Below are 19161 nucleotides of genomic sequence, written 5' to 3'. Positions count from 1 at the left end.
GGGCGTGGCCAGCCGTTCTGGTGCAGGAGGACAGACTGAGAAGGGCGTGGCCAGCCGTTCTGGTGCAGGAGGACAGACTGAGAAGGGCGTGGCCAGCCGTTCTGGTGCAGGAGGACTCACTGAGAAGAGCGTGGCCAGCCGTTCTGGTGCAGGAGGACTCACTGAGAAGGGCGTGGCCAGCCGTTCTGGTGCAGGAGGCTCATCTGTGTGTGTTATTATCCCCCATCTTTCCTGAACTCCCCAGGCTATTTCTGTTCTCGTCACAAATGGAACCCTGTTCCTTATGTAGTGCACTACTTTTGACCAGGGCCATTAGGATTCTTATCAATGGGCTCTGGTCTAAAGTAGTGCACTACATAGGGAATAGGGTTCTATAGGGCTCTGGTCTAAAGTAGTGCACTATATAGGGAATAGGGTTCTATAGGGCTCTGGTCTAAAGTAGTGCACTATATAGGGAATAGGGTTCTATAGGGCTCTGGTCTAAAGTAGTGCACTATATATAGGGAATAGGGTTCCATAGGGCTCTGGTCTAAAGTAGTGTACTACATAGGAAATAGGGTGCCATAGGGCTCTGATCTAAAGTAGTGCACTACATAGGGAATAGGGTTCCATAGGGCTCTGATCTAAAGTAGTGCACTACATAGGAAATAGGGTTCCATAGGGCTCTGATCTAAAGTAGTGCACTACATAGGAAATAGGGTTCTATTTGGGACGTAGGCTAACTCTCCATGCATTACACAGCAGCACAATGCAAGTATTACATAAATATATATATATATCTCCCATTCAGGCTTTTCTCCATTGTTCTGGGGACCTGAGGTGGGAATTCTCCATATCAGATTCTGGGTTTCTTTTCTCTTCTTCTCTGTGTTAAAGTAGGTATGGGCTAATCCTCCTAGGGATTTGTCCTTTCAATTCAAACAGCACACACACACACACACACACACACACACACACACACACACACTGCCTGCCGCAGCACACACTAACTCTGTTATCTTCTACTCTCTATTTGAAACAGACCGCTGGTCTGAAGGGTCTAACTGGTTTCAGGATCCTGGCTCTGCCCTCCTTCTGCTGGTCTGGAGGGTCTAACTGGTTTCAGGATCCTGGCTCTGCCCTCCTTCTGCTGGTCTGGAGGGTCTAACTGGTTTCAGGATCCTGGTTCTGCCCTCCCTCCTTCTGCTGGTCTGGAGGGTCTAACTGGTTTCAGAATCCTAGCTCTGCCCTCCTGCTGGTCTGGAGGGTCTAACTGGTTTCAGGATCCTAGCTCTGCCCTCCTTCTGCTGGTCTGGAGGGTCTAACTGGTTTCAGGATCCTAGCTCTGCCCTGCTTCTGCTGGTCTGGAGGGTCTAACTGGTTTCAGGATCCTAGCTCTGCCCTCCTTCTGCTGGTCTGGAGGGTCTAACTGGTTTCAGGATCCTAGCTCTGCCCTCCTTCTGCTGGTCTGGAGGGTCTAACTGGTTTCAGGATCCTAGCTCTGCCCTCCTTCTGCTGGTCTGGAGGGTCTAACTGGTTTCAGGATCCTAGCTCTGCCCTCCTTCTGCTGGTCTGGAGGGTCTAACTGGTTTCAGGATCCTGGCTCTGCCCTCCTTCTGCTGGTCTGTTAACTTTTAAATGATTGGAATGAATTATCCAAAGAGAGTATAAAGATTTTCACTTGTACCGGTACAGAGTCAATGTGCAGGGGGCACCGGTTAGTCGAGGTAATATGTACATGTGGGTAGAGTTAATAAAGTGACTATGCCAATAGTCTGGGTAGTCATTTGATTAGCTGTTCAGGAGTCTTATGGCTTGGGGGTAGAAGCTGTTTAGAAGCCTTTTGGACCTAGACTTGGCGCTCCGGTACCACTTTCCGCTCGGTAGCAGAAAGAACGGTCTATGACAAGGTGGTTGGAGTCTTTGACCATTTTTAGAGCCTTCCTCTGACACCGCCTGGTCTAGAGGTCCTGGATGGCAGGAAGCTTGGCCCCAGTGATGTACTGGGCCGTACCCTCTGTAGTGCCTTGCGGTTGGAGGCCGACAAGTTGCCATACCAGGCAGTGATGCAAACAGTAGTCAGGATGCTCTCGATGGTGCAGCTGTAGGACCTTTTGATGATCTCAGGACCCATGCCAAATCTTTCCAGTTTCCTGAGGGGGAATAGGTTTTGTCGTGCCCTTTTCATGACTGTCATGGTGTGTTTGGACCATTCTAGTTTGTTGTTGATGTGGACACCAAGGATCTCTCAACCTGCTCCACTGCAGCCCCGTCGATGAGAATGGGTGCTCGGTCCTCCTTTTCCTGTCGTCCACAATCATCTCCTCTGGTCTCTCTGTATTGGTGCAGCTTTTTTTTTTGTCAAACTGGAGTAAACTTTTTGGATGACATGTGGACCATTATGCCTGGCGAAAACTAAAAAGACCGCATTCTGAGCATCCGGTGCATTCCTCTTGGGTCGCAGGATGGGGCTTGGGTGGGTGAATTAGTGGGGGGGGGGGGCAATATAGGGTGTTGCTAGGGTTTGTTTGGGCGACTGGTTGGGGTGGGGATATGTCTGGGTGTAGGACCTCTTGGTGTGGATACTCTTGGTGCAGGTCCTCCGAGGGGGATGGGGGCGGTCTCTCTTTCTCGCCCTCCCTCTCCAATCTAGAGATGTGCCTGCCTCTGGCCTGCTCTCTCTCTCTAGGAGGGTGTTGGACTCTGGCCTGCTCTCTCTCTCTAGGATGGTGTTGGATTCTGGCCTGCTCTCTCTCTCTAGGAGGGTGTTGGATTCTGGCCTGCTATCTCTCTCTAGGATGGTGTTGGATTCTGGCCTGCTCTCTCTCTCTAGGAGGGTGTTGGACTCTGGCCTGCTCTCTCTCTCTAGGAGGGTGTTGGACTCTGGCCTGCTCTCTCTCTCTAGGAGGGTGTTGGACTCTGGCCTGCTCACTCTCTCTAGGAGGGTGTTCAGACTGCTCAGACTGCTCAGACTGCCTGCCTGCCTGCCTGCCTGCCTGCCTGCCTGCCTGCCTGTCTGTCTGTCTGTCTGTCTGTCTGTCTGTCTGTCTGTCTATAAGACAGATCCAAGGAAACCGATGAGGCGAATAAACACACAGCCACTTGTTAAAATATAAAACACTTTGGATAAAGATACATTTCAGGAGGATTTGCTGGCCGGTGTGTTGTGATGCCCTGTTGATTTAACATGTGTGACACAGTCTCAATATGTTTCATGTTTTAGTTGGAAGATATCTCATCCAAACTCTAATGTTAACTTATAGTAGAGAGATGTTGGTTTGACTTGTAATAATAAATACACGTTTTATTCACTTCCATTATTCTACAATAATTGCTGAAACTCCTCTTCACTCAACAACAACTGATACAGAGAAACCTCTAGAGCCAGCAGGCATCAACCCCTACCTCACCTGTCAGGTGTTCTCCTCTAGAGCCAGCAGACATCAACCTCACCTGTCAGGTGTTCTCCTCTAGAGCCAGCAGGCATCAACCCCTACCTCACCTGTCAGGTGTTCTCCTCTAGAGCCAGCAGGCATCAACCCCTACCTCACCTGTCAGGTGTTCTCCTCTAGAGCCAGCTGGCATCAACCCCTACCTCACCTGTCAGGTGTTCTCCTCTAGAGCCAGCAGGCATCAACCCCTACCTCACCTGTCAGGTGTTCTCCTCTAGAGCCAGCAGGCATCAACCCCTACCTCACCTGTCAGGTGTTCTCCTCTAGAGCCAGCAGGCATCAACCCCTACCTCACCTGTCAGGTGTTCTCCTCTAGAGCCAGCAGGCATCAACCCCTACCTCACCTGTCAGGTGTTCTCCTCTAGAGCCAGCAGACATCAACCCCTACCTCACCTGTCAGGTGTTCTCCTCTTGCCGTTGTCGTTGAGGTCTAGGAGTAGTTCTGAGGAGTCGACCGGGGAGGTGGTGGAGGAGGTGTCCAGGAGGAGCTGTTCGTGTTGTGCCAGGTACTGAGCTGGGTTCTGCTTGGCCAGACGGGCACAGTGCAGCAGCTCCCGCTGTAGGAGTGGCAGGTTGGCCTGTAGAGGGAAAGACAGTGGTCACGATCGGGAACTGCTGGGTACTGACTGACAGACAGTACACAACACAAAACTGTATATTACCTGCTCATAATCTGAAAAGAGGAACCAATCATTATCCTCTATCTGAATAGTACCCAACCATTATCCTCTATCTGAAGAGAGGACCCAAACCATTACCCTCCATCTGAAGAGAGGACCTAAACCATTACCCTCCATCTGAAGAGAGGACCTAAACCATTACCCTCTATCTGAAGAGAGTACCCAACCATTATCCTCTATCTGAAGAGAGTACCCAACCAGTATCCTCTATCTGACGAGAGGACCTAAACCATTACCCTCTATCTGAAGAGTACCCAACATTATCCTATATCTGAAGAGTACCCAACCATTATCCTCTATCTGAAGAGTACCCAACCATTATTCTCTATCTGAAGAGAGGACCCAACCATTACCCTCTATCTGAAGAGTACCCAACCATTATCCTCTATCTGAAGAGTACCCAACATTATCCTCTATCTGAAGAGAGGACCCAAACCATTACCCTCTATCTGAAGAGTACCCAACCATTATCCTCTATCTGAAGAGTACCCAACCATTATCCTCTATCTGAAGAGAGGACTCAACCATTACCCTCTATCTGAAGAGAGGACCCAAACCATTACCCTCTATCTGAAGAGTACCCAACCATTATCCTCTATCTGAAGAGTACCCAACCATTATCCTCTATCTGAAGAGTACCCAACCATTATCCTCTATCTGAAGAGTACCCAACCATATAATGGCTATATAATGCACTACTTTGACCAGGGACTATAGTACTCTAGCCAAAAGTAGTGCACTGTATAGGTTGCCATTTTGGACATACACTGAGAGGCAGAGTGCCACTAGCTGCCACCATCACAGCTGGTATTCATGTTCACTCTGCTCTAATAATGAGAGAGGGAGTGAGTATGAGAGAGAGAGAGAGAGAGAGAGAGCGAGAGAGAGAGAGAGAGAGAGAGAGAGAGAGAGGAGAGAGAGAGAGAGAGATCTCTCTAAGAGGGTAGAGTCAGAGACATGATCTCTGTAAGAGAATAGACTCAGAGACAGGATCTCTCTAATAGAGTAGAGTCAGAGACAGGATCTCTGTAAGAGAGTAGAGTCAGAGACAGGATCTCTCTAATAGAGTAGAGTCAGAGACAGGATCTCTGTAATAGAGTAGAAGACAGGATCTCTGTAATAGAGTAGAAGACAGGATCTCTCCAATAGAGTAGAGTCAGAGCCAGGATCTCTGTAAGAGAGTAGACTCAGAGACAGGATCTCTCCAAGAGAGTAGAGTCAGAGACAGGATCTCTCTAAGAGAGTAGAGTCAGAGACAGGATCTCTCTAATAGAGTAGAGTCAGAGACAGGATCTCTGTAAGAGAGTAGAGTCAGAGACAGGATCTCTCTAATAGAGTAGAGTCAGAGACAGGATCTCTCTAATAGAGTAGAGTCAGAGACAGGATCTCTCCAATAGAGTAGAAGACAGGATCTCTCTAATAGAGTAGAGTCAGAGACAGGATCTCTAATAGAGTAGTGTTGGAGACAGGATCTCTCATTGAGTAGTGTTGGAGACAGGATCTCTAATGGAGTAGAATCAGAGACAGGATCTCTGTAATAGAGTAGAGTCAGAGACAGGATCTCTCCAATATAGTAGAATCAGAGACAGGATCTCTGTAATAGAGTAGAGTCAGAGACAGGATCTCTCCAATAGAGTAGAATCAGAGACAGGATCTCTGTAATAGAGTAGAGTCAGAGACAGGATCTCTGTAATAGAGTAGAGTCAGAGACAGGATCTCTCCAATAGAGTAGAATCAGAGACAGGATCTCTGTAATAGAGTAGAGTCAGAGACAGGATCTCTCCAATAGAGTAGAATCAGAGACAGGATCTCTGTAAGAGAGTAGAGTCAGAGACAGGATCTCTCTAATAGAGTAGAGTCAGAGACAGGATCTCTCTAATAGAGTAGAGTCAGAGACAGGATCTCTCCAATAGAGTAGAAGACAGGATCTCTCTAATAGAGTAGAGTCAGAGACAGGATCTCTAATAGAGTAGTGTTGGAGACAGGATCTCTCATTGAGTAGTGTTGGAGACAGGATCTCTAATGGAGTAGAATCAGAGACAGGATCTCTGTAATAGAGTAGAGTCAGAGACAGGATCTCTCCAATAGAGTAGAAGACAGGATCTCTGTAATAGAGTAGAGTCAGAGACAGGATCTCTCCAATAGAGTAGAAGACAGGATCTCTGTAATAGAGTAGAGTCAGAGACAGGATCTCTCCAATAGAGTAGAAGACAGGATCTCTGTAATAGAGTAGAGTCAGAGACAGGATCTCTGTAATAGAGTAGAGTCAGAGACAGGATCTCTAATAGAGTAGAATCAGAGACAGGATCTCTGTAATAGAGTAGAGTCAGAGACAGGATCTCTAATGGAGTAGAGTCAGAGACAGGATCTCTAATAGAGTAGAGTCAGAGACAGGATCTCTAATGGAGTAGAATCAGAGACAGGATCTCTGTAATAGAGTAGAGTCAGAGACAGGATCTCTGTAATAGAGTAGAGTCAGAGACAGGATCTCTAATAGAGTAGAGTCAGAGACAGGATCTCTAATAGAGTAGAGTCAGAGACAGGATCTCTGTAATAGAGTAGAGTCAGAGACAGGATCTCTAATAGAGTAGAGTCAGAGACAGGATCTCTAATAGAGTAGAGTCAGAGACAGGATCTCTAATGGAGTAGAATCAGAGACAGGATCTCTGTAATAGAGTAGAGTCAGAGACAGGATCTCTGTAATAGAGTAGAGTCAGAGACAGGATCTCTAATAGAGTAGAGTCAGAGACAGGATCTCTGTAATAGAGTAGAGTCAGAGACAGGATCTCTAATAGAGTAGAGTCAGAGACAGGATCTCTAATAGAGTAGAGTCAGAGACAGGATCTCTAATAGAGTAGAGTCAGAGACAGGATCTCTGTAATAGAGTAGAGTCAGAGACAGGATCTCTGTAATAGAGTAGAGTCAGAGACAGGATCTCTAATAGAGTAGAGTCAGAGACAGGATCTCTGTAATAGAGTAGAGTCAGAGACAGGATCTCTAATAGAGTAGAGTCAGAGACAGGATCTCTAATGGAGTAGAGTCAGAGACAGGATCTCTAATAGAGTAGAGTCAGAGACAGGATCTCTAATGGAGTAGAGTCAGAGACAGGATCTCTAATAGAGTAGAATCAGAGACAGGATCTCTAATAGAGTAGAGTCAGAGACAGGATCTCTGTAATAGAGTAGAGTCAGAGACAGGATCTCTGTAATAGAGTAGAGTCAGAGACAGGATCTCTAATAGAGTAGAGTCAGAGACAGGATCTCTAATAGAGTAGAGTCAGAGACAGGATCTCTAATAGAGTAGAGTCAGAGACAGGATCTCTGTAATAGAGTAGAGTCAGAGACAGGATCTCTGTAATAGAGTAGAGTCAGAGACAGGATCTCTAATAGAGTAGAGTCAGAGACAGGATCTCTGTAATAGAGTAGAGTCAGAGACAGGATCTCTAATAGAGTAGAGTCAGAGACAGGATCTCTGTAATAGAGTAGAGTCAGAGACAGGATCTCTGTAATAGAGTAGAGTCAGAGACAGGATCTCTAATAGAGTAGAGTCAGAGACAGGATCTCTGTAATAGAGTAGAGTCAGAGACAGGATCTCTAATAGAGTAGAGTCAGAGACAGGATCTCTGTAATAGAGTAGAGTCAGAGACAGGATCTCTAATAGAGTAGAGTCAGAGACAGGATCTCTAATAGAGTAGAGTCAGAGACAGGATCTCTGCTCCTTTTGTTTTTACTTTGTCCTTGTCTTCTTTCTTTCTCCTCACTCGCTCAGCTCCATTATTCCACACCCCACTATCTTCATCTCTCTCTCTTCCTCTATCGCTTTCTCTTTTTCCCCCTCTCTCTCTCTCTCTCTCTCTCTCTCTCTCCATCTCTACTCAATTCAATTCAAGGGCTTTATTGGCATGGGAAACATGTGTTAACATTGCCAAAGCAAGTGAGGTAGACAACATACAAAGTGAAAATATAAAGTGAAAAACAACAAAAATTAACAGTAAACATTACACATACAGAGGTTTCAAAACAGTAAAGACATTACAAATGTCATATTATATATATATATACAGTGTTTTAACAATGTACAAATGGTTAAAGGACACAAGATAAAATAAATAAGCATAAATATGGTTGTATTTACAATGGTGTGTGTTCTTCACTGGTTGCCCTTTTCTCGTGGCAACAGGTCACAAATCTTGCTGCTGTGATGGCACACTGTGGAATTTCACCCAGTAGATATGGGAGTTTTTCAAATTTGGATTTGTTTTCGAATTCTTTGTGGATCTGTGTAATCTGAGGGAAATATGTCTCTCTAATATGGGCATACATTGGGAAGGAGGTTAGGAGGTGCAGCTCAGTTTCCACCTCATTTTGTGGGCAGTGAGCACATAGCCTGTCTTCTCTTGAGAGCCATGTCTGCCTACGGCGGCCTTTCTCAATAGCAAGGCTATGCTCACTGAGTCTGTACATAGTCAAAGCTTTCCTTAAGTTTGGGTCAGTCACAGTGGTCAGGTATTCTGCCGCTGTGTACTCTCTGTTTAGGGCCAAATAGCATTCTAGTTTGCTCTGTTTGTTTGTTAATTCTTTCCAATGTGTCAAGTAATTATCTTTTTGTTTTCTCATGATTTGGTTGGGTCTAATTGTGCTGATGTCCTGGGGCTCTGTAGGGTGTGTTTGTGTTTGTGAACAGAGCCCCAGGACCAGCTTGCTTAGGGGATTCTTCTCCAGGTTCATCTCTCTGTAGGTGATGGCTTTGTTATGGAAGGTTTGTGAATCACTTCCTTTTAGGTGGTTGTAGAATTTAACGGCTCTTTTCTGGATTTTGATAATTAGTGGGTATCGGCCTAATTCTGCTCTGCATGCATTATTTGGTGTTCTACGTTGTACACGGAGGATATTTTTGCAGAATTCTGCGTGCAGAGTCTCAATTTGGTGTTTGTCCCATTTTGTGAAGTCTTGGTTGGTGAGCGGACCCCAGACCTCACAACCATAAAGGGCAATGGGCTCTATGACTGATTCAAGTATTTTTAGCCAAATCCTAATTGGTATGTTGAAATTTATGTTTCTTTTGATGGCATAGAATGCCCTTCTTGCCTTGTCTCTCAGATCGTTCACAGCTTTGTGGAAGTTACCTGTGGCGCTGATGTTTAGGCCAAGGTATGTATAGTTTTTTGTGTGCTCTAGGGCAACAGTGTCTAGATTGAGTTTGTATTTGTGGTCCTGGTGACTGGACCTTTTTTGGAACACCATTATTTTGGTCTTACTGAGATTTACTGTCAGGGCCCAGGTCTGACAGAATCTGTGCATAAGATCTAGGTGCTGCTGTAGGCCCTCCTTGGTTGGTGACAGAAGCACCAGATCATCAGCAAACAGTAGACATTTGACTTCAGATTCTAGCAGGGGGAGGCCGGGTGCTGCAGACTTTTCTAGTGCCCGCGCCAATTCGTTGATATATATGTTGAAGAGGGTGGGGCTTAAGCTGCATCCCTGTCTAACCCCATGACCCTGTGTGAAGAAATGTGTGTGTTTTTTGCCAATTTTAACCGCACACTTGTTGTTTGTGTACATGGATTTTATAATGTCGTATGTTTTACCCCCAACACCACTTTCCATCAGTTTGTATAGCAGACCCTCATGCCAGATTGAGTCGAAGGCTTTTTTGAAATCAACAAAGCATGAGAAGACTTTGCCTTTGTTTTGGTTTGTTTGGTTGTCAATTAGGGTGTGCAGGGTGAATACATGGTCTGTTGTACGGTAATTTGGTAAAAAGCCAATTTGACATTTGCTCAGTACATTGTTTTCATTGAGGAAATGTACGAGTCTGCTGTTAATAATAATGCAGAGGATTTTCCCAAGGTTACTGTTGACACATATTCCACGGTAGTTATTGGGGTCAAATTTGTCTCTACTTTTGTGGATTGGGGTGATCAGTCCTTGGTTCCAAATATTGGGGAAGATGCCAGAGCTAAGGATGATGTTAAAGAGTTTTAGTATAGCCAATTGGAATTTGTTGTCTGTATATTTGATCATTTCATTAAGGATACCATCAACACCACAGGCCTTTTTGGGTTGGAGGGTTTTTATTTTGTCCTGTAGCTCATTCAATGTAATTGGAGAATCCAGTGGGTTCTGGTCGTCTTTAATAGATGATTCTAAGATCTGTATTTGATCATGTATATGTTTTTGCTCTTTATTCTTTGTTATAGAGCCAAAAAGATTGGAGAAGTGGTTTACCCATACATCTCCATTTTGGAAAGATAATTCTTCTTGTTGTTGTTTGTTTAGTGTTTTCCAGTCTATGGATTCTTCAATTGCATTGAGCTGATTTCTGACATGCTGTTCCTTCTTTTTCCGTAGTGTATTTCTGTATTGTTTTAGTGATTCACCATAGTGAAGGCGTAGACTCAGGTTTTCCGGGTCTCTATGTTTTTTTTTTCTCTCTCTCTCTCTCTCTCAGCCCGCTTTCTCTTTTTCCCTCTCTCTCTCTCTCTCTCTCTCTCTCTCTCTCTCTCAGCCCGCTTTCTCTTTTTCCCTCTCTCTCTCTCTCTCTCTCTCTTCCTCCATCTCTTTCTCTCCCCCCCCCCCCCCTCTCTCTCTCTCTCTCTCTCAGCCCGCTTTCTCTTTTCCCCCTCTCTCTCTCTCTCTCTCTCTCTCTCTCTCTCTCTCAGCCCTCTTTATCTCTATTACAGAAGCTGTCTTGTGTATTCAGTCCATTGTGAGCTGCTTTGATGGACTAATTAAAGTCCAGTATTTCAACACAACACTGGTTCACATCAGTAATTGACTACAGTCAGGGAGACAAAACACCAAGTGTCAGTCACTAGGCTGTCTGTGCATCTATGTCCCCGGCTTAATGTGCCTTTCATAGTTTATGATAGTAATTACCCAACAAAACAAAAATAAATATAAAATGGACTGCCTTGACGTCATTGAACTGGGTTTTCATTAATAGGAGGTCATCGTAAGGGTGAGGAAATGTGTGATGCACTTAACAAGCAACGGAACCATAGGAAGGTAATGGATATGGATCCTGGTCTAAAGTAGTGCACTATATAGGGAATAGGGTGCCATAGGGCTCTGGTATAAAGTAGTGCACTATATAGGGAATAGGGTGCCATAGGGCTCTGGTCTAAAGTAGTGCACTATATAGGGAATAGGGTGCCATAGGGCTCTGGTATAAAGTAGTGCACTATATAGGGAATAGGGTGACATAGTAGTGAGTGGTAACAGACTATACTAAATTAATTAAATGTTTTACCTGTGATTAAATGTTGTCCATACACATAGCTACGTGTAGCCTACATGGACACCGGGCCCCCACAGACTCTCCGAATAGCTTGTAGCCACATGGCTTGTCTCTCAGGCTCTAATTCCCTACGTGGGTTGCATTGTGAACCGTAGGTCGGGATTTTCGACCCTGTTACATGTACACTGAACAACACAGTGGCTTTCCAAAAATTGAATACGAAGTTGGCTCTTCCTTTTTATGACATGAATACTGACTCGGAGTATAGAGGTGTGAATTGAGAACTTAAATTAATGTTCTGATTCTGGAAGAGACAAATATGACGACGTCACTAACAAAGACCTGGTGCTGGTAAACATTAAAACATTACATCATTGGCTACACTCTTCTATCTCTCTCTCTCTTTATCTCTCTCTCTCTTTATCTCTCTCTCTCTCTCTCTTTATCTCTCTCTCTCTATCTTTATCTCTCTCTCTCTCTCTTTATCTCTCTCTCTTTATCTCTCTCTCTCTCTTTATCTCTCTCTCTCTTTAGCTCTCTCTCTTTCTCTCTCTCTCTCTCTCTCCCTCGTTATCTCTCGCTCACCCTCTCCTCTCTCTGTCTCTCTCTCTTTATCTCTCTCTCTCTCTCTCTCTTTATCTCTTTCTCTCTCACCCTCTCCTCTCTCTGTCTCTCTTTCTCTCTCTCTTTATCTCTCTCTCTTTATCTCTCTCTCACCCTCTCCTCTCTCTGTCTCTCTCTGTCTGTCTGTCTCTCTCTCTCTCTCTCTATCTCGCTCTCTCTTTATCTCTTTCTCTCTCACCCTCTCCTCTCTCTGTCTCTCTTTCTCTCTCTCTTTATCTCTCTCTCTTTATCTCTCTCTCACCCTCTCCTCTCTCTCTCTCTCTCCTCTCTCTGTCTCTCTCTCTCCCTCTCCTCTCTCTGTCTCTCTCTGTCTCTCTCTCTCTCTCCCTCTCCGATCTCTGTCTCTCTCTCTCTCTCTCTGTCTCTCTCTCTCCCTCTCCTCTCTCTGTCTCTCCCCTCTGTCTCTCCATTTCTCCCTCTATCTCTCTCTTCTAAGCAGGGGGGATTGAAGGGGGGAGGAGAGGGTCGCCGGGTGACATTAGCCTGATGAAAACCCCCAGCCAACCTAATGCACATTGATGCAGCTGCGCTCAGGTCTCTTCCATCTCTAACAGAGATGCCCCTGTTCCCTGTTCCTTCTCACCACTCCGTATGGTCTCTGGCATTAAATGCCCGGTAGACGGAGAGAGAGAGAGAGAGAGAGAGAGAGAGAGAGAGAGAGAAACGTGTTCCAACACTCCCTACTGACTCAATGATACAGCAACCATATGGCAGGGAGTGCAGATATGGAGAGATGAGAGAGAGAAAGAGAGAGAGAAAGAGAGAGAGACAGAGAGAGACAGAGAGAGAGAGAGAGAGAGAGAGAGAGAGAGAGAGAGAGAGAGAGAGAGAGAGAGAGAGAGAGAGAGAGAGAGAGAGAGAGAGAGACACAGACAGACAGACAGACAGACAGACAGACAGACAGACAGACAGACAGACAGACAGACAGAGAGAGAGAAACATTTAAGAAAATCCTTGACTATGTACAGATTGTACAGGCCACAGTAGGCAGACCTGACTCTCGCAGACCTGACTCTCTCTCGGGCTATGTGCCCACTGCTATGTGTCCACACAGTGAGGTGGAAACTGAGCTGCACTTCCTAACCTGTCAAATACATGAACCACATTAGAGACACATATTTCCCACAGACCAAAAAATTTGAAAACAAATCAAACATAATAAAAATAATAAATAATATAAACTCCCATAAAGAAATACCACAGCTTGTGATTGTCATCAGAAACAACCAGTGAAACACAAATGACAATGTAAATACAATCAACCATTACGAGCAAATTACTTCTTCCAAGCAACACTGAAGCACGCATGAAGAATGCATGAATTTATAAATACATTTGATTGATGAGCATCGGCTGTTCCATACGACTGTGTGATCACGCTCTCCATAGTCGATGTGACCTTTAAACAAGTCAACATTAACAAGGCTGTAGGGCCAGACGGAGTACCAGGACGTGTAATGCGAGCATTCGCGTCGGTAGCCATGAAGTGCTTTGAAAGGCTGGTCACATCAACAACCTTATCCCATAAACCCTAGACCCGCTTCAGTTTTGCATGCCGCCCCAACTGATCCACAGATGATGCAATCTCTATTGCACTCCACACTGCCCTTTCCCACCTGGACAAAAGGAACACCTATGTGAGAATGCTATTCATTGACTACAGCTCAGCGTTCAACACCATAGTGCCCTCAAAGCTCATCACTAAGCTAAGAACCCTGGGAATAAACACCTCCCTCTGCAACTGGATCCTGGACTTCCTGACGGGCTGCCCCCAGGTGGTAAGGGTAGGCAACAACACATCTGCCACGCTGATCCTCAACACTGTGGCCCCCCAGGGGTACATGATCAGTCCCCTCCTGCACCCCCTGTTCACTCATGACTGCACGGCCAGGTACGACTCCAACACCATCATTAAATTTGCCGACGACACAACAGTGGTAGGCCTGATCACCGACAACGATGAGACAGCCAATAGGGAAGACACGGCTCCATTCTCATCGACGGGGCTGACAAACTAACATGGTCCAAACACACCAAGACAGTCGGGAAGATAACAAAGCCTATTCCCCCTCAGGAGACTGAAAAGATTTGGCATGGGTTCTCAGATCCTCAAAAAGTTCTGCAGCTGCACCATCGAGAGCATCCTGACTGTTTGCATCACTGCCTGGTTTTGCTCGGGCTCCGACCGCAAGGCACTACAGAGGGTAGTGCGTACAGACCAGTACATCACTATGACCAAGCTTCCAGCCATCTAGGCCCTCTATACCAGGCGGTGTCAGAGTAAGGCCCTAAAAATGGTCAAAGACTCCAGCCACTCCAGTCATAGACTGTTCTTTCTGCTACTGCAAGGCAAGTGGTATTGGAGCGCCAAGTCTCGGTCCATGAAGCTTCTAAACAGCCTCTACCGACCAAGCAATAAGGCTCCTGAACAGCTAATCAAATGGCTAACCTGATCATTTGCATTATCTTCTATGCTGCTGCTACTCTCTGTTTATAATCTATGCATAGTCACTTTAACTCTACCTACATGTACATATTACCTCAATTACCACGACTAACCGGTGCCCCCGGACATTGACTCTGTACCGGTACCCCCTGTATATAGCCTCCACATTGACTCTGTACCGGTTCCCCCTGTATATAGCCTCCACACTGACTCTGTACTGGTACCCCATGTATATAGCCTCCACATTGACTCTGTACCGATACCCCCTGTATATAGCTTCCACATTGACTCTGTACCGGTACCCCCTGTATATAGCCTCCGCATTGACTCTGTACTGGTACCCCATGTATATAGCCTCCACATTGACTCTGTACTGGTACCCCATGTATATAGCCTCCACATTGACTCTGTACCAAATACCCTGTATATAGCCTCCACATTAACTCTGTACCGTAATAAGCTTGGCATATCTAGCCACCGGATGGGTTCCGCTGGTGTACAGAGATCTTTAAGTCATACCACAGATTCTCAATTGGATTGAGGTCTGGCTTTGACTAGGCCATTCCAAGACATTTAAATGTTTCCCCTTAAACCACTCGAGTGCTGCTTTAGCTGTATGCTTAGGGTTATTGTCCTGCTGGAAGGTGAACCCCCGTCCCAGTCTCAAATCTCTGGAAGTCTGAAACAGGTTTCCCTCAAGAATTTTCCTGTATATAGTGCCATCCATCATTCCTTCAATTCTGACCAGTTTCCCAGTCCCTGCAGATGAAAAACATCCCCACAGCATGATCCTACCACCACCATGCTTCACTGTAGGGATGGTGTTCTTGGGGTGATGAGAGGTGTTGGGTTTGCACCAGACATAGCATTTCCTTGATGGCCAAAAAGCTACATTCTAGTCTCATCTGACCAGAGTACCTTCTACCATATGTTTGGGGAGTCTCCCACATGCCTTGTGGCGAACACCAAACATGTTTGCTTATTTTTTTCTGGACACTCTTCCGTAAAGCCCAGCTCTGTGAAGTGTATGTCCATTACATGAAATCCAAATAAAAATCAATTTAAATTATTGTAATGCAACAAAATAGGAAAAATGCCAAGTGAATACTTTTGCAAGGCACTGGTTATTTATACCCTTGATTATTGTTGCTACTGTTGTCCCGTTGACAACATTGATTAATAGTATTATTTATGTTAATATTGTAAATCTCCAAAATAAGCTTTGGCTATATGTACATTGTTACGTTATGCCAATAAAGTGAATTGAAATTGAATTTAATTGAGAGAAGGGGGGAACTGGGGCGGCAGGGTAGCCTAGTGGTTAGAGCGTTGGACTAGTAACCGGAAGGTTGCGAGTTCAAATCCCCGAGCTGACAAGGTACGAATCTGTCGTTCTGCCCCTGAACAGGCAGTTCCCAGGCCGTCATTGAAAATAAGAATTTGTTCTTAACTGACTTGCCTGGTTAAATAAAGGTAAAATAAAATAAAAAACTGGTGAGGAGAGAGAGAAAGTAAAATAGAGAGAAAGACAGAGCAGTGACAGAGAGTGAGAGAGAGTGAGAGAAGGACAAAATATAGGAAGTCTTGGTTAAGTGTTGAGTTGGTTCTACCTGACCCCTATAAATCAGTATACTAGTATACTACATAGTATATATAATATAATATAGTATAGTAGAGCCTGATGTTGAATCATTAGTGGATGGATACAGAGGGACCAGGCTGTTCATGTTTCTGTGCTCATGGAGGAAAAGCAACAACAAAGCAAAATCTGCATCCCAAATTGCACCTATTCCCTACTTAGTGCACTACTTTTGACCAGAGCCCATGTGGAATAGGGTACCAGAAGTAGTGCACTGAATAGGGAATAGGGTGCTATTCGGGATGCACCCTAACAATAGATGCCCAACAGACTAGAGTAGAGTGACCAGGGAGAGACAGTGGGTCAGACCAGTCCAGACCACCCCTCAACTAGACTCATGATATTTCACTGGGGGTTGATCTAGGCCAAATCATCTTTCCACTTAAAATCTTGAATAAAGAGAGATTGAAAAAATATATCCATGAAAATGAAATGAGGTCCAATAGAACCGGAAATTCAAAGCTTCTAGGCCTTCTTCCATCCAAGGAATGAAGGAATGAAAAACAGACTAACGAAATATACACATCTGCGTCTCAGCTCTGCGGCTGGTTAAATGGTTTCCAGATCTGGCTGTGTGTCTGTCGTCCCTCCTTGTGAAATACGACTTACCTTCAGGAACGGGATGACAAAAGGTCGGAGAGGGAAGTTGGTCGCTTCTTGCAACTTGGAGTGGAATTCCTCTATGGTTAACGTTGAATTCTAGGTCAGAGTAAAGATAGAGAGACAGAGAGAGAGACAGAGAGAGACACAGAGAGACAGAGAGACAGAGAGACAGAGAGAGACAGAGAGACAGAGAGAGCGAAAAAGAGAGACACACAGAGAGAGAGAGAGAGAGAAAGAGAGAGAGAGAGAGAGACAGAGAGAGAGACAGAGAGAGAGACAGAGAGAGAGACAGAGAGAAAAGAGAGACAGAGAGACAGAGAGAGACAGAGAGACAGAGAGAGCGAAAGAGAGAGACACACACAGAGAGAGAGAGAGAGAAAGAGAGAGAGAGAGAGAGACAGAGAGAGTGAAAGAGAGAGACAGAGAGAGAGACAGAGAGAGTGAAAGAGAGAGACAGAGAGACACAGAGAAAGAGAGAGCGAAAGAGAGAGAGAGACACAGAGAGAGAGAGAGAGAGAGAGAGAGACAGAGAGAGAGAGAGAGAGAGACAGAGAGAGACAGAGAGAAAAGAGAGAGCGAAAGAGAGAGACAGAGTGAGAGAGACCTGAATACATATGGAATACATTATATAATAATAAGTTATTGGAAACTAACCATGTCCTGTCAGGGATTGAATGATTTTAGTTTAATGGAAGACATATGGAGAGAGTAAAAGTCTAAGGACTGGCAGGCAGAGCTAGTTTAGGTACTGTTTCTATTCAATACAATGTGTGTTTCCACCACTAACATCAGAAGACCATAGTGCTCTGGTCAAAAGGGTATAGAGTGCCATCACATGCCAGTCTTTTACCATACATACAACTGTGTCTCTAGATAACCGTGACATGTAATGTATGTACCACAGCATCCACCCACACCTGTGTTTATCTGAACGCAGAGGGTGAGGAGATAGTGTTTATCTGAACATGGAGGGAGAGGAGATAGTGTCTATCTGAACGTGGAGGGAGAGGAGATAGTGTTTATCTGAACACATAGGATGAGGAGATAGTGTTTATCTGAACGCAGAGGGAGAGGAGATAGTGTTTATCTGAACGTGGAGGGAGAGGAGATAGTGTTTATCTGAACGTGGAGGGTGAGGAGATAGTGTTTATCTGAACGTGAAGGGAGAGGAGATGGTGTTTATCTGAACGTGGAGGGAGAGGAGATAGTGTTTATCTGAACGTGGAGGGTGAGGGGGCACAGGAGCACATTTTGGAAGCCCTGGTTTACAGACTCACCACCAGCCCCAGCACCAGAGTGCGGACACGTTCTCCGATCTCAGGCGAGATGTCGTTGCCGAACTGCTGTAGTGTGGTGAGGAAGCGTTTCAGCTTGCTGAGCTGCCGGGCGCCACACGCTGGAGGGAGTTGCTTATTGGCCAGCGAGGAAGAGCAGGAGGAGCTAGGGCCGTTGCTGAAGCCATTTGGTGGCGAAGGCGCTCCGTTCAACGCCGTGGGGGAGTGGCTGTTGTTGCCGTTGGTTACTAGAGACACAAAGAAGATGGAGAAAATAACAAAAGGTCCAACACAACACAGCATTAAAAAAGTGATTTGATTTGATTTGTATTGACTGTATAGTTTATGATTCAATGAAAAACTATTATTACATTTGTTTTTTTAGAAAACAACACTAGGGTTAAACACAACAATAAAAATAACACTAGAGTTTCACAATGTCTGTCTGGCTGTCTGTCTGTCTGTCTGTCTGTCTGTCTGTCTGTATGCCTGGCTGGCTGGCTGGGTCGGTAGTACTGACATGTACAGCACAGTAGTGTGGGTGAAATAAATGGTTCAGGGTGCTCCCTGTGTGTGTGTGTGTGTGTGTGTGTGTGTGTGTGTGTGTGTGTGTGTGTGTGTGTGTGTGTGTGTGTGTGTGTGTGTGTGTGTGTGTGTGTGTGTGTGTGTGTGTGTGTGTGTCAGTACTTACATGTAGTAGGTGTGAAGGAGCTGGTTCGAGGGGCTCCCTGGGTGGTTGGAGGAGGAGGAGGCATGGTGGCTAGAGTTAACCTGGATTGTGCTTTCACATCCGCAGGTGAGTCGGGCATAGTGGAGCACTTCTCAGTGTGATCTGGAGACACAGAGGAGGAATACACTGTTTTAGATACATGTAGGTAACATGGTCATGTAGGTAACATGGTCATTTAGGTACATGTAGGTAACATGGTCATTTAGGTAACATGGTCATTTAGGTACATGTAGGTAACATGGTCATTTAGGTACATGTAGGTAACATGGTCACGTAGGTAACATGGTCATTTAGGTACATGTAGTTAACATGGTCATTTAGGTAACATGGTCATTTAGATACATGTAGGTAACATGGTCATTTAGATACATGTAGGTAACATGGTCATTTAGGTAAATGTAGGTAACATGGTCATGTAGGTAACATGGTCATTTAGATACATGTAGTTAACATGGTCCTTTAGGTAACATGGTCATTTAGATACATGTAGGTAAC

The 19161-nt window shown here is 45.2% G+C and overlaps 1 protein-coding gene across 4 annotated transcripts in view; it reads right to left on the bottom strand.

The window, feature by feature from the left end:
* cbfa2t2 (CBFA2/RUNX1 partner transcriptional co-repressor 2) overlaps window positions 1-19161 on the bottom strand; it is a 160974-nt gene that overhangs the window by 26781 nt on the left and 115032 nt on the right. For all 4 annotated transcript variants that reach the window (XM_036970991.1, XM_036970993.1, XM_036970992.1 and 1 more), the window contains exons 2-5: window positions 18628-18768; window positions 17940-18184; window positions 16669-16758; window positions 3825-4009 (exon numbers count right to left, since the gene is read on the bottom strand). In XM_036970991.1, the coding sequence (XP_036826886.1) occupies window positions 3825-4009; window positions 16669-16758; window positions 17940-18184; window positions 18628-18745 (638 nt within the window). In that variant the 5' untranslated portion in view covers window positions 18746-18768. The remainder of the gene's footprint in view (window positions 1-3824; window positions 4010-16668; window positions 16759-17939; window positions 18185-18627; window positions 18769-19161) is intronic.

The sequence above is a fragment of the Oncorhynchus mykiss genome, chromosome 32 (genome assembly GCF_013265735.2).
Source record: "Oncorhynchus mykiss isolate Arlee chromosome 32, USDA_OmykA_1.1, whole genome shotgun sequence".
NCBI lineage: Eukaryota > Metazoa > Chordata > Actinopteri > Salmoniformes > Salmonidae > Oncorhynchus > Oncorhynchus mykiss.
The sequence above is the reverse complement of the archived record's forward strand: the minus strand, read 5'-3'. Positions and strand labels throughout refer to the sequence as shown.